The sequence below is a fragment of the Tauraco erythrolophus genome, chromosome Z (assembly GCF_009769465.1).
Source record: "Tauraco erythrolophus isolate bTauEry1 chromosome Z, bTauEry1.pri, whole genome shotgun sequence".
In the NCBI taxonomy this organism is placed as follows: domain Eukaryota; kingdom Metazoa; phylum Chordata; class Aves; order Musophagiformes; family Musophagidae; genus Tauraco; species Tauraco erythrolophus.
The window spans coordinates 34,681,598-34,697,176 of NC_141496.1; the positions used below are offsets into that span (position 1 = coordinate 34,681,598).

Genomic DNA, 15,579 nt, shown 5'->3' on the forward strand with positions numbered 1-15,579 from the left:
CTGTAAATAGTAAATGGTCAGTTGGGGCTTCTGAAATTAATACCAGAGTGTGATTTAACTGTTAGAATTGTCTTAATAAAAAGACAGGGATGCACATTATGTGTCTAATGGACAGGCATAAACATGCTGTAGTTTTTGCAAGCTGACATTTAATATTTCATTTAAGCAGCACCTGTGGTTTTCAGATTAGTAATGTTATTTGTTCTGCTTTTACATAACAGTCGATTTTGCCTTCATAATAAGTGAAATAATTATTGACTTGGTGTTTTACCTGATGTTTGCATTTTCTAGAAATCTGGACATTATCATAAGCAAGGAAAAGGTTTCACTTGCACTGCATTAAAATTTTAGAAAAGGCCACAGGCATTAAATGCATTAGTTCAGATTTTAAAATACTTCGAAATAAAGGTATGTGCTAATATTTATGAACAAGATTGCAAAAGCAGCCAAAAATTTGGCTACATAAATGGGTGTATATATATATGATTTAAATGGATTTGCAAATCTAATTTTAGTCTCCTCTTTTGGAGTTCCTCCCCTAGGCTGTCTAAAAGCTGAATGATAATGCCAGGTTTGTTGTTAATCAATTGTGGATTCAAAGTTGCATTCGATAGTCTATCATTTGAAGTTATGCAAGTTTTAAATTATATTCGAAGTTAGAGCTTGAGAATTTTGGCATATCACACTGAACTGGTGCAACACTCCCAGTTTGTTGCTTTTAGTTACTTGAAAAAAGAGCATCCACAGAATACACTTTCCAAGCAGCTTTCTAAAACTATGTTGAATGAATAAATGCAAGTGTTAGTCTACTCTTTAATTTTTTCTTCCTCTTTTTAATATATGTAGATACTGCAGAAATATGTGTTAAAAAAATAGATTTCTAGTTAAAGCTTTCTGCCATGAAATTGGAACCATCTTTTAATTCATGTTTTTAATGTTTTTTGCATGTAATTATTATGAAAACTATGAAGTTGTCATAATCCTCTTTTGAGTATTTTTGCTCATATTATTTTCAAGCTATATGCAAGCTTATGTACGGATACATGCTATATGCAAGCTTGAGTATAATGGTCAACTACAACAAAACTACTATTGGCCTGCAGTCACTGTTCAAAATATTATTGGGGCCATAAAAGGGAAAATGTGAACATGGATCTCACAAAAGTATTCAGGGAGAGGAAGTGCTTTATTGTTTGTAATAATTTCGTTAATATGCTACTATCATTTAAAATTTTCATGGACAGTTTCTGTACTATTAGGAGATTAATTCAGTAGAGTTGCTGTTATATTTAATCATTGACATTTTAATTTTTCCTTTGCATTTTTCATTGGTAAGTTATAAGTTGCAAAATACTGAAAGAAACACTGACAACATTAGACAGAATTGCACTAACATATCTGGGCTAGGGAGGAGACTATTATTATTGCTTTTGGTTTGTCTTTTTTGCAATGCAGAATTATTTTTCTTTTTATTATCTTTTAGAGTCCAATGACGATGTTCCATAACATGAAGGATGTGGGATTTCTTCAGGTGAAGGTCATCAGGGCAGAAGCACTGATGGCAGCTGATGTCACAGGCAAGGATTCATTTCATTTCTGAGCTAGTAAATACCACAGTAAAACTGGGCCTTCCTAGAAGTGGAAAAAAAAAATGTTTAAACCAAAAGTTTATCTGAAGATTATTGTCTGTTTGCATAGTCTTACCCTTCTGCTCATTAAGGAAAAAAATCCACAGACAAACAAAACTTTTGTAATCAAGGCAGCAGTTCATTCTAATGATAGCAGAGCCCTACATAGTTTATTTCTCAGAAGGGTGAAATATACGTTTTTCTCTATCAGAGGTCCTGAAAAAAATACATAGAAAAAAACCTTGTTTTTCTAATAGATAAAAATATACCAAATTATCTAAATTAAAACTGAATTCCAGAGGAGAAGGCAAATGAAAGATACTTTTTCAAAGTTGTTGCCAAAAGAACTGCTAGATATCTGCCAGATATTTAGCAAGGCTGCTTTTGGTTTCAGACATTTCAAATAAATGCAGTTTCCTGTAACTACTACTTATCTATTTAAGAAGGGAAAGAAGAAAGTCTTTTTTTATTTTCTATTTTATGTGATATAAGCTGAGTGGATAATTTAATCTTTTACTTTTCAAAATAAAGTATTTCAGCCATACTGACCATATTTCTCCAGAAATGTCCAAGTTATCTCCTTTAAGTACAATCACCTTCACACTGCACAAGTTGAATGGAGCAAAATGAGCTGCTTCTGTGTCAGAAAATAGCCATCTCTGCTTTTAAAAAAAAAAGGAAAAAAGGGAAACTATACTAATCTAGCTGTTTCAACTGCAATTTAGACATAAATGTTCTGTTACAGGAGCAGATGTGATATATAGCAACATACTTTTTAGTATTTTTTTTGTAAATTAGCATGAGTACCAGTATTTCTTTTTTTCTCAGATGAGGTAACAGAGCAAATATTTTATTGCTGAAACTGATCATCCAGTTTGTGGCACGCAAAATAACAGATTCTATTTTCAGGGAGGTTGGAGAAATGCTTCTAAAGATTCCTCACTCTGCTTTGACCTTATAATCCAATGTGGTCTGAACAGAGAGAGAGATTAAGTTATTCAGGGGCAAATGGGATAATTCAGTCCCTGACCTCGTTCAGTCTTCGACTTTTCCAGATCAACATGTCATTTGTGCTGGTTGAACAAATTTTTTGGAAATACATTTGATTCAATTAAAGATGTACAGAGCTACCAAAAATTTTCAGACATTGCGTTTATAACGACGGTCAGGACGATGAGGAACACCACTGAATACCTTCCTCTGTGCCCCACACTTTGTTCAGAAAAAACATTTATACAGCAGATAGATATGTTTTGTAAGATGGCGGTGCAGACATTACAGACATCATTGTGTATTTGGGGCAAAAATATATGGTATTTTGAAAAGTGGTCAAAGGAGTTTTATTAACTGCTGTAGTAATTTATAGCTGTTTTTAGTAACTTGTGGATGTGTATGTATCATTCACTTCAGATTAAACTTTGGTAATATTTAGAAATAACTCAAAGTAGTTACTTGGTGATTGTCAATAAATCATCTTTGCAGAATTGTGTAAAACTTGACCCTCCACCTTTACTCAACTGTACAATGTTTATTAGTCAGTGTGGAGAGCGCTGTCATCAGAGATATAACTTAAACGACTAAGTATTGCTTATGTGAATAAAAGCTAAGGACTAGTTTGCTCCTCTTACTGTATCATTTTTTCAGAGTTAATCTTTTGTCCTCCCCTGAGTCTGAAAAGTAGCTGAAACACCTGTATAGTACCTGTGTGGTTTGCTCTGTTTCCTGTCTGCTGAACGTATCCCATTTCACTTTCAGGAATCTTTTCATGTAAAGTAATAAATCAAGATTTATTAGTTTGAGCTGAATGGATTTTAAAAATCCTTAATATTCCGTCATTAAGCATAAGCATAGACGGAAAAAGATTTCTGTAATCTTTTAAGTAGTCATCAATCTTACTACAGTTGCAAGGATTTTTTTTTCCTTTCAAAATGTGAAATTTTTCTTTTGTTACCATACATTCATTGAGCAGCATTGTAATACTGTATTAACTCTCTGTGAATAAAGAGCAATTGAGACTCCCGTTGAATGAATGAGTAAAAAGCACAAATTACTTTTTAATGAAACCCTCAATTCTTCTCCTTTCCACAGAAAGCCCATAGCCTTGTTCAGCTGAATGCTCCTACAGTAGGTCACTTCAGTTAAGCCCCTAATAAACTGTTGATAGTCGAGGGCAGTTTTTTCTCTAGTCTCAATAGTCCGGTGTTGGACAGTGCACTTGAAATCATTAAGGTTAGTAGAGATTTTTTTTTAAAAAAAGAAGAGAGAGAGAGAGACTAAGGGTGGTGATTCAGGCTTCATACACATACGCATGTGTTGCACAAGATGCTGGGGGGTGCTGAAATTTAAGTGATGTTGTGGGCAGGGGAGCAAGTGGGCTCTATCGATTTGGAAACGGGACACTGCTCGAATGTGCCGTAACTGGGGCTGAAAAACACCCCAGAAAAGAATAAAGTGAGACTTATCCTCACTCAGCCTGCTTGCAAGGAGGTCTAGGAAAGGGAGAGCCGCTGAGGGGTTGAGCAACCTTGACTTCAGGGAGAGCTGAAAACCAGGGCATCTTCTGGGACCAGGGCCTTCATGAGAACTGCCTGGTCTGTGAAGGTGTTTTCCCCTGAAAAACAGTGTCTTTCCATGGTCAAAACACAATTTTAGGGCTTCCACCAATGCAGAATTATGATCTGTTGGAAATTGTGGTCATAACGAATACACCTTACTGGAAAATACATATGTATTTTTAATACGTGTTTTTGAAACTATATTTAACAAATGGAAAGACACTGCGTGTGTTGGTTACTTTTTCCTTCTCTTATCGAGAAGAAGATTTCATTTAAATCTTCTACTGCGTTTTAGCTATTCAGTGGGAGATTGTTTTCTCCCTAAATCCTCAGCTAAAAGAACTTATACTTTCCCGTTTCCCCACATCTTTGCTCATTTGTGGTTCCTCTGGAGGAGGGGCAGACCTTCTCGAAGGAGCCCTGGCATAGCAGTGTGAGTGCCTGCAGTGACGTCCTTTTGCATGAAGAAATGTTCTGATGGTGCGAGAGAACGTACAGTGTAGTGGACTCATGACGTCAGTTGGCCTCTGAAATTAATACATATTCTGCTCACCTAACCCAGATGGGTTTGGAAAGCAGTAGGTAGTCCCTTCATCATGACATAGTGCCGGTTTAGGCGATGGTCTGATGAGTGTGTTTCTTCTGCAGCAAAATTCAGTATAGATGGGTCATGGTAAGAAGGCTGTGGGCTTTACCAGGGCAGATGTGTTCCTCCTTTTCCCTGTACAGCAAAACAAAATTCAAAACCTCTGCCTGGTTATTGGGGAGAAGCAAGCAGGGTGGGAAAAGATGTGCCACAGGATTGGTCAACTTTAGCAGAAGTACTATTATCTTCAGGAATAATAGTTAGCAACTCAGATTCATTAGCAGAGCAAAATCCAAGCTCCGTGCGACGGCCTGCCTGGAAAACAGTTTGTTTTGCTGTCTTTGGGCTCTAATTAAGACGTGTTCAATCCGAGCCCCCTGGCTCCCCTCTCCCCCTGCCCCCACCCTGCTCACTGTGTCACAGACCGGCGATCAGACGCTTTCAGATGGTCCAGCCCATGACTTTGACCTTCTGCGCGGTCCGGCGTTCCCTGGGGAACCGTTCAGCTCATGAGGTCTGATTTCACACTTCCAGGATGCCTCGGCTCTCCGAACAATGACAGGGAGACAAAGCCCTTTAGAGCGGGCCGCATGGGGACTTGTTTAAATTGGAAACTAGAGAGGAGTCAAGGAACAAGGTTACAGGCTACAGAATAGTGCTTTTAATAAAGAGCTCACAGCTCTGGTTCAGCTCAAAGAGGGCTACCTCTGTACAATTAATTGAGACATTTATCTGGAGCATCTTAGGCCTCTACTTTCTCACAGAATTATGTGATAAATACCAGCTAAGAGGCAAATGAGATGTGCATGAAATGAATTTTTAACACTTTGATTACTGTGTCTCCAGTCTTCATTAGAAGTAAATTTATTTGTATTTCTGACCTCATTATTAATAAATTGTCTATGGTTTTTTTGGGTACCGAGATTTCAGATCCCAGTATATCAGACAGTTTTTACTAAGGAGCTCGGTGATATTTAGGTTTACAGTCAAAGGCTTTTCAGGCTTGTCCTCCTCTGAAGAACAGAAACTAAGCATAGAAAATAAGGCAGGTTTTTTTTTTTCTTTTTCAGTTTTATGTCTGGAATTCAGCCTCTCTTCTAAGAAAATTCCGTGTTGAAATTTTGATTAAAGTATGTGAAAGTAGGATGAAGATACCAAGATGGCTGAATGCGTGGAATGTAAATGATTTTTCTAAAATCTATTCTACTAAAACGCCCTAATATCCCATGTGCAAAAATGGTCTTTGAAATCGTTCTTCAAACGCTAGGAAATGTCAGAGTGATGTACACAGATGTTAAAATCACAGAGATAGGGAAGCCCATGCATGTAAAACTGAAGGAATAAATTCAGAGACCCTTTAGAAATATAGTTCCAGAAGTAATTTACTCTGTCAAATAGTACAACTAGATTTCAATGTACACTTGAATCACCTTCACAAAGTACAGAAGTCTACCAGGTGGGCAGTGTTCTATGGCAGATAAAATCTCACCTGGTCCTGCCGTATAGGTTACCTGAAGGCATTGGTCTAATATCGTGTACTGCAGAACTACTTTTTTTAAAGAAAGCAGCAGTTTTAGGAGTAATGGCAAAATTTAGATTTAAAATACATTTTTGGTTCTCTGTAGCATTTAGAATTAAATATACAGCAAAAAGATGACTTGTGATTATTATTTTTTTTTTTTTTTCTGTAAATATTCTGCAGAAATGAGTTTAACTTGGTTGTGGCACTACACTGAATCGCCTGGTAAGATACCTTGTACATTTGTGATAGCGGTCCGTTGCAACATGGTTGCAGCAGCACTGTTAAAGAGCAATTACCATTTCCATTTTAAAGATGGAAGACTAAGAAAGGTTAACTGACTCAGCTAAGGCCGACAGAGCAAGTCCTTGTCAAAGCTGGCGTTTGGCTTGGGTCCTGTCCTTAATCCATTAGATAAGGCAGCTTCTCATGCTATTGAGCCATTCCTCCTCCTGGCCAAAGGTCAGCCTGGCTGCTCTGTTGCCAGCAGCTGGCTAGCAGGGAGCTTGGAACAACGCTAGTGGCATTAGCGTCTGCATGAGTGGCACTGCCCCCCAGAGCCATGAACTGGTTGTCATGTCTTCCCCCAAAATAAAGGCCTTTTTGGCTGTGGGGACTTAGATCCATAATGGACAGGCATGGCCAGCGGTAGGGGAGAACCACAAGAGCCCGTGAAATATTCAAACAATATTTTCAGCTTTCATAACCATGTTAAACTCGGCTGAACTTTGCGAAGTTGTGGTTTGTGGACTTGACTTTTAAAAGTAGAACTGGAATTGAGATCTCCAATTAAATTTTTAAAATATCCAAGACATTTTTAGTAGTTTTGGTGAATCTAGTTCTTTTTGGATGATGTAATTTGAACAAGGTAAAAATTCATGTAATGCTTAATTTAGAATAAAGTTAACAATTTGCTTAAAATCGTTTCATGGTCTAGCCAGTGCTGGAGCTGGCTTCCTGTCAGTTTATATAACTTTATGGACTGGTCAATGGCAGATAAATGTTAAATGCCAGTCTATCTTTAGCCTACCAAATGGTTCCTTTTGTTGAGAAAACTGTTGAAGAAACAAACCCAGGACACTATTTGTATCTCTGGATATGTACCAAAGCAATGCATGCTTTCTATAACCGTGGTAGAAAGTATCTCCACAGGGCTCATGAGGAGTTAGCCCCATGTTATCTGATGTCCCTTGCAAGTTAATCAAAGTGCAGTAAGTTTTTCAGGGGACAGGTAGGTCTGCCATATGCTTCTTGGCTTGCACCTACTCTAAAAAGCAATTGCAACAATGGTAGTTTCTTGTAAGAGTCTGTGGTACCTCTGATTAAGAAAGAAAGAGTCATTCTACAATGACTGATGATCTTTCTGATTTTTTGTTTTCTTTGCTACAAGCTGGATTTTCAAAGATTGAAAACAGAAAAGCATGATATTTATGACTGTACACAGGTGTTTCTTTCCTGTCTAAAACAGAGTCATCTTAATGTATAAAATATCGATGTTGACATATGTTTGTTTACTAAAGTCTCCTTTTTTACAATACTAACCAAATAATATGCAGATGACATGCGGTTTTCTGGAGACAAATGCATGTATTTAATACAGTTTTATAATAAAAGGACATTACAGTTTAGCTTGTACAAAACATGACAAGCAGGAAATGTAAATTTCAGCTTTGATAGCTTTTCATCAAGAAAAACTCCAATTTGTGTACAAGTGCAGCTAGAAAGTGAGTACAGAAGTGCAATTATGTTGAATTGAAGTCCCTGTTTGGAAGAATTGCAGGGCTCCAAAATCATTTTTACTGGGGAAGCAATCTACCAAGAGTCAAACATTTTTTTTGGACAACTTCCCCCTCAGGGACCGTTGAAGGACTTACCTGTTTAACTTGCCCCAAAATACGAATTATACTGTATTGCAGTTTGACAGCTCTAATATTCAGGTAAAGTTCATATTTATACAAACAAAAGATACTTGCGTCTGAATTGGTCACAAGTCATTCGATCTCTTGTGAAAAGGCAATACTTTCAGAGTTGAATTTGAGATGAAGCCCAATGTTCTGTTGTTTCAACTACCGACTAGACTTCCAGAACCTGGAAGATGGGCTGCAGTGGCATGTGCCTGAGACCCCAGCCCTAGAACATCAGTTCATAAAGGTTCACAAGCCACCTAACACCTCTGGTGCTTGCTGATGAATTCCAGCATAGCAAGCCAGCTGATCTGCGAATGTGGAAGTCTTGTGGTCTTTGAACTGATGGAAAGGGCCTTTCCCAAAGTTTTCCAAGAGAAAAACACAGCACAACTGGTAGGCAGTGTGGTGCTGTAGCTACTTGAGAAGAAAACTCAGAAGTTAAAATTGTGTGGAGGTTGAGGGTTTGTTGTTTTGATTTTCTGAATATTTTGAGAAGCAATTAAAAATTTTCAATATTTAGATGTCTTTTCTATGATGAAAAAGTATATTTTGTATACTTGCAGGAGAAAAGTTGTTCCAGTGGCCAACCTTCTGAGCTCCAAACTTAATTTCTTTTGTGAAGAACTTCCTGGGCCGTGGGGACTTTGAGTTTTGAAGCAAATAACAAATCAGACGTCTCTAGTTCCTGGTTAGCTTCTCTTGCAGTTTAAACCACTGTTGTAGTGTTTGTCTGGTTTGAGCTGGTGGGTGCATCCAGGGGCATGTGGTAATTCTGAGAAGTAAGGTGACAAGTACAAGACTAACTTTTTAATTAATGTTTGTCTAGTGTGCAGTGTGAGGGACACAGTCCTGATTGAAGTAGAATACTTCACTTCGATCTAAGTAACGTAATCTCAGTTTGTGCTCCCATCTCGCCCGCTGTTGAAAGATTAAATGCAATAGAGGATAGCACAAACAATGATATTTGGCAATATGTGGCACGATGAATAAAATCAGAAGCTTCAAAAGATAGTTAGTCCTTTCTTTTTTTTTTTAAATGGGAGCTTGCATTACAAAGTAGAATTCCTTCTAGGGGACATTCTGAAGTAGTCCAAGTCTGTAGCTGATAAAGGGGAAAAAAGGGTGAGGAAGATACGTCAAAAGAGAAGCTACTCTCCCTTCCAGATTATTATGCGTGTTTTGTAAATCAGCACTTTATTTCTGCCGTTTCAGGAGCCCTTAAGACTGTACAAGTAGAGTCCAAAAAGCATGAGACGTTACAGCAACAGAATGGATTAATGAGATTTGTTTTATTTCTTGCTGAGGTTTACTGCAGGTTGATTTCTGCAGTGGGAAGGTCTACTTCACTGGTTTTACTAGCTACTTGTCTCACTAATTCCCTCAAACAGTGCTAGTTATGACAGTGCTGGTACCACTGGGGTCGTGGGATTACTCAAAAAAGTGCTGGTTTCGGTGGTGCTGGGAGCATGCTTGTGATGTGTAAGTGCCTTAAGCAGGTGGTGGGTCATCCTACTCTTCTCACAGCACTGGGTGCACGTTTAGGGCTGTATTCAGAAAGCATTTGTAGGTGTCATAGAATCATAGAATGGTTTGAGTTGGAAGGGACGTCAAAGATCATCTAGTTCCAACCCCCCTGCATGTCCTCCTGCTCAATAGAGTTAAGTACCTCCAAAGTCACTGGAGCAGAAGCTGGAGGCCTGCAAGAGTCAAGGAGCAGGGAGCTTGTTGAAAAATCCTCAGTAGACACAGGGATGTGAGTAGAACTTCTTGACGTGTGACAGGTGACACACTGTGATAGACGACAGTTGTGATTCAGTCTATAGTGAAAAGCATCCTTGTGGTAACAACATAATTTAAAGTGATGTAACTGAGCTTAGGCAGCACAAGTCTAATGCATGGTTTTGAAATGTACTTTTAGAACTGCTAGATGGACAGCACATACTCTTCTGAACTCACGTGGGTCTTTTTTATAAAAACGAGGAAAGCCATTTAGCTATCTCTTCCTTGAAATTGCTGGTTGCATTAACGAGACAGAAGTTGTCCAAGGCTACCTTGATTAGAGTATTGTGCTTAAGATTCGGGTTTTGAATAGTATCATGATGAATATCTGTTTTAAGTTCCTGGATTTCCTTGGTCCTTCTGGAAACCAAGGAGACCTAAGGATGCTGTCTTTTAAAATTTTAGCGCACTCTTAAGGCTTTCATTGGGAATGATCCCATTATTTTGAACACTCTTGCAATGCAGCAGGTTGCCATGGCTGTCAGTGAGAGTTAAGATTGCAGTTATTCTTTCTAATAATGAGAACTTGAAAGATGACAGATGGATGTGAGTTGCACCAAGTACTTGTGCATTGCTCTGGCTTTGTCTTTCTGGATCATGTTCGCTTATTTGGGTTGGTATCCAAACAACGTTTGCACATACCATATGTTTAGCACATCAGCGAAAAGTGTTGCTTTTCAGATACCCAGCTTGGTTATGAATGTTTTAGCATATGGAATAAGTGCCCATAATCGATGGTGAAGGGCTTTGCATATGGGAACTTCATAGCCTCCTCATATGGTAAAAACAGTATTCCTTAGTAGAGATGTTCATAGCCAGAAAACTTCTACTTGTCAACCATGGTATTTGGGCCTTCTCTTGTACCATATCACAATATTTCCTCTTCTCAAATCTAGTCTCAAACTGTTTTCAGGTTATGGGGGAAGGAGACATGAAATGTTGAGTATGAGAGGGGGATTCTTTTATTTCTGAAAGCCGTTTGTCTTTGATTTGATTGAGGACGTCTGTGATTGATGTTACATATTATTTAGCTTTCTTAAGTGGATTGATATCCATATAAATCTATAAGGAGGGTCATTGAAAAAGTGCATGTCAACAGATGCAGAAAATAAATGAATGTAGTAAATACCTTCTCTTTGTTTACAGAAGATAGCCTTTAGTCACTGCAGTACATTTTCCTGTGTCTCTATACCATTAATAAGCACAAATCACATTGTACCATCATACGTGAATGTGATTGATGATACTTTAAAAAAGGAGATAAAGCAGTATCACCTAGCTCACCTGCTGTGTCAGTTCTGCCTTGTTACTTAACAGTCTTCTGGGTGTCTCTTTTTCAAATACTGAAACCTAACAAACTTAAACCAATATGAATTGTTTAAGTTTCTTACCACCTTTTAGGCTTGTGAGGTAGAGAACATTGAGATGTGTGATATATGCATCTCTGCTGACTAATGAATTAATCATTTTTCAAGTGTAATAGGAAAAATTCAGTGGTATATTGTTTTTCGAAGGGGGTAAACATGAACTCTAACTGTAATTCGCAATGTGTTTAAAACAATTATTCTTTATCATTAAAGTTAATAATATGCACATTAACCTCTGATGTAGTCTGAATCAATACTGCAGTTTGGGAGATGTGACCCCTGGACAGCTTTGTCTAAATATTGATTTCATTGTCACTTGTATAAGGTATGAAACAAATTACATGCCTCCCTAATATCATTAATGTAGCCCCATTGAGCTACTCAATTTATGGCTTCCTATAATGCATGACAAAGCATTATGGGGTTATCGAAGACATTGTGAAATACAGTTGCTCAGTGTGCTAGATTTGATTGTGGAAGGCCAATGCCAACGCTCAATAACTTTCAGAAGCTTTACTGCCCAAAGAAAGTCCAGAGTCAAGAACGAGCCACTCTGTAGTATGCAACTCGGTTGTTAATTTCCATCAGACAAAGTTCCCTTGGGTTCGGGGAGCAGCAATTTATTTTACGACTTTCTACTTACGTATTTGTAGCCTTACATGAAAATAATACATACACTTGTGTTCTGTGCCAAAGGCAAAGTTTGTTCTCTTCAATTACTGGAGGTAATCAAAATAGGTAGGAGGAATAGCATCTCTCTGTCTTGGCCAGCATTTGTAGAGGTTGTCATTACTGTCATAATTTGAAATATGAGTTAAATAATTTACTCAACACTATGATTTCTTCCCTTTATTGCCTCTTTATTGCAACTGTCTTCTCACCGTGCCCCTCATGTTTTCATTACTGCTCCTTCTATCATAGCTGTTCCTCAGATATTCCTCACAACACCTTCTTACCCTTCCAGGAAATTTCAGGTTGCCCCGAAACCCTGGTGATACCAATCTTCCCTTCTTTTGCTTCCTCCCTCTTCTGAGAGCTCCTTTTTTCACACAAGCAAACTGTTGTTAAGCATGAGATTCAGCTGTCCTGAATTTCTGAAGATTTTCCTTCTTCTTTCCAAATACAAACCTTGGCCTCATGGATATCTAAAAAAAAAGCTCAATGTAAAGTTTCATGTCTTCCCCGTAAACTTGCAGTCAGGATGATTTTTCTTGCTCTTTGCTTGATATCTAAGCACTTCTCACCTGCAGCCATTGGCTGTAAGCTGCTTATTTCACATTTAGGGGCACCCCCACACACCCACTTCTTTTCCCCATTCTTTTTCTTTATTTAAAAAAAAAAAAAAAAAAATTTACTTCCATAGTCAGTCTAGGATATCACTTCCATTATCTACATATTACATTTTCAAAGCAACATCTTCATACTTTCTCCTGTGGTGGCTTCCATGCTGAGGAACCTTCTTGTAAATATATGCAAAGCTACTTCATTGTGCTTTAATGTATACAAAAATCCTAACCACGATTGAGCTTCTGCTGTGCTGAGACTACAGCCCATCGTTCCAGCTGATATCGTTTCATTGTTTAATTGTACTTGCCCATTTTCTCTGTGTTAGGCTTTTATCTGAGGCTGTCTTTAAGGCTTTTTGATTTTGGGGAGAGGATTTGTACAGCGTGAAACATGTAGGGCATAGTAATCTTTGGATAAGTATCATAGGTGCTATGTTATTACAAATAATATGGAATAATACATTTCCTACATATCAAAATGCTCTAATTATGTTATCATTACAGTCAACGTAGGATTGGCACCATTGAAGTAAAGTTCTCTTAGCTGTCTCAGAAGGGTGCTTGGCACCTTTTAGGAACATGCTGTTTTTTCATCAGAAAAGTCTGTATGGTGATTTTTTTCCTTTTCTTTTCTTTTCTTTTTTAAAGACAAAAAGGATGTTCTTTTGGTGAAGAACGTTAACAGATTACGAAGATGAACAGCCTGTTATGATCATCTTGAATATAATGTAGACCATAGGACTTCCCTGAATTAATTCCTGAGAGAATTAGAATGCAGCTTAGGAAAAGAAAAAAGAAAAACCACCTAAACTAATTTTTATTTAAACCTTGCTCGCGATGGGTTTTCTTAGTTCATAAATTTTGTTCCAAATTTTCTCTTATAGGTAAAAGTGACCCATTTTGTGTAGTTGAATTGAACAATGACAGACTGCTGACACATACTGTCTACAAGAACCTCAATCCGGAATGGAACAAAATCTTCACATTGTAGGTGTTTGGATTTTTTTTTTTTTTTTTTAAGGTGGGATTGGTGGGTTCTTTGGAGGGTGTGTGTTTAAGGGGATGTACGTGTGAATCACAGATACCTACCGCTGATTCAGAAGAAAGATAGTGATGTCCTGTTGATATTTCTAAACCAAACAGCTCAATACTTTTTTGAGGATTAAATATATTGAAAAAAATAGAGAAAAGCTGCTGTTTTAAGGTAAAAAAGCAGGATCTGTTTCTTAGAAACCAGGTATGAGTAATGCTAAGCACTCCACACTCCTGCTAACTTCAGAGAGTTTCAAGAGCTCGTCATACTAGATTTGGCCCTAAGTTTTGGGTGAAAAAAAGGATATCGTGATTATGACCTGCATTAAAATGTGATAGTTAACTTTAATAAACATTAGGTAAATATATAAAGGAAGGAATTTCAGATGCATTTATACTTCTCTGAATTACAATCCTTGGACTTTCCATTTGTTCTTCTCATTTACCAACTACATTTCTGACAATACTGTCTAGTATCATAATAGTGCAATGCTACTATTGGATAAAATCCAATCTTAAGCATTTAGTTTATTGGGAAGTGATGCAATTCAGATTTTTTTATCCGTCTTGAAGGCATTTAAAGTCTCTGAAAAACTAGAAAAAAATATTCCACAAACAAAATCTTGCTGTTATTTGTCTTGCTTAGTTGCTGCTTTCTCCCTGCTTCTCCCTATCTGACTGCAATGTGACACCAATGAGTCAAAAACTGATCAGTTGCAAGTTTCTCTGTTGCTGAAATCAGCTAACAATCCACTGTGAAACCGGTAGAACCTTTAGCTTTGTGTATATTTACTTCACTTTGTCGTAAATGAAAATTCTGTGTTTTGCCCTTGATCTCAAAACAGTCTGATTTTAATTTTCTTCCCGCTCCCCCTCCCCCCTAAATTTGTCATTCATGTATTTGGCATCTGTAGCTTTTCTTGCCCTGCAGTGAGATCTCAGGAACCAACTGAGAACAAAAGAAAAAAGTCTCACAACAGTTTTACTTCTCAGTAGCTTATTAACTTATTTCTCCTTTATGTAGCTGCAACAACACACTAAATTCTTCATTAATTTCTTTTTAATTATCTACGAATAGAGCCAATAACTAATCAACCTCTACTGCTCGACAGTGTTCTCTGCGTAAGAAGTTGCCTGCTTTTGTGGAGAACAAAAGACTGATCAAGAATCAAATAGAAAAACTCAAAAGGCCTTCAAGGAGAGTTTTCACCTCTCTTCTGTGTATATTTGCATTATTTTGTTTACCCTCAGATTTGTTAATTAATTTTGGGCTAGCGATCCAGTTTCGTCTGGAGGTGTATGTTTTACTGAAGTTAAACTGCTTTGCTTGAATTCACATTTCCTGGATCAGCCATTTAATCAAAGATGAGTTCTCTCAAACAATGCTGGGTTTTTTTTCTCTGAATAAGGAATGTGAATTTTTCACTTGAGAGTTTACAGTGTACAGTGACATTTCTTGTGCATGGTGTTGGAGTGTTCAATAGCTCGCAGGGAAAAAAACAGTAGTAACTTAAAAATGCATTGTTTCATATTGCTTGTTTTAAATTTGCTGTGATGACTGTTGTATATTTGTAATTAACGAAGGATTTTAGAATTCCAGAGCTTCTTCTCTGCGCAAAGATGTGTTCCTGGGGCTCGTAATCGTTTTCAGTTACAAACCTACAAATTTTGCAGTGTTTGCAGCGAGAATTGCTGCAAGGGTGGCAGGTTAGGGATGCTCTTTAAAGGCTCCAAGTAAATCCCCTCACGCGGCTCTGCACCGGCTTTCCTCCCAGCTCCCGCTGCGCAGACCCCAGGTAGGAGATTTAAAGCAACATCCTTCGGAAAACTTCTGCTGGGAAAGCCTTGCCAGGAGAGCACACAGTCGCCACAGCCCTCAGAAAGCTTTTCGGTGTACGGAGAGGTGCCTCATCTGCTTAA

The 15,579-nt window shown here is 37.8% G+C and overlaps 1 protein-coding gene across 1 annotated transcript in view; it reads left to right on the forward strand.

The window, feature by feature from the left end:
• The window catches only part of MCTP1 (multiple C2 and transmembrane domain containing 1), a 290,613-nt gene that overhangs the window by 175,795 nt on the left and 99,239 nt on the right, over positions 1-15,579 (forward strand). Inside the window, exons 10-11 of the mRNA XM_086628677.1 lie at positions 1,484-1,577; positions 13,512-13,614. Of these exons, the coding sequence (XP_086484803.1) occupies positions 1,484-1,577; positions 13,512-13,614 (197 nt within the window). The remainder of the gene's footprint in view (positions 1-1,483; positions 1,578-13,511; positions 13,615-15,579) is intronic.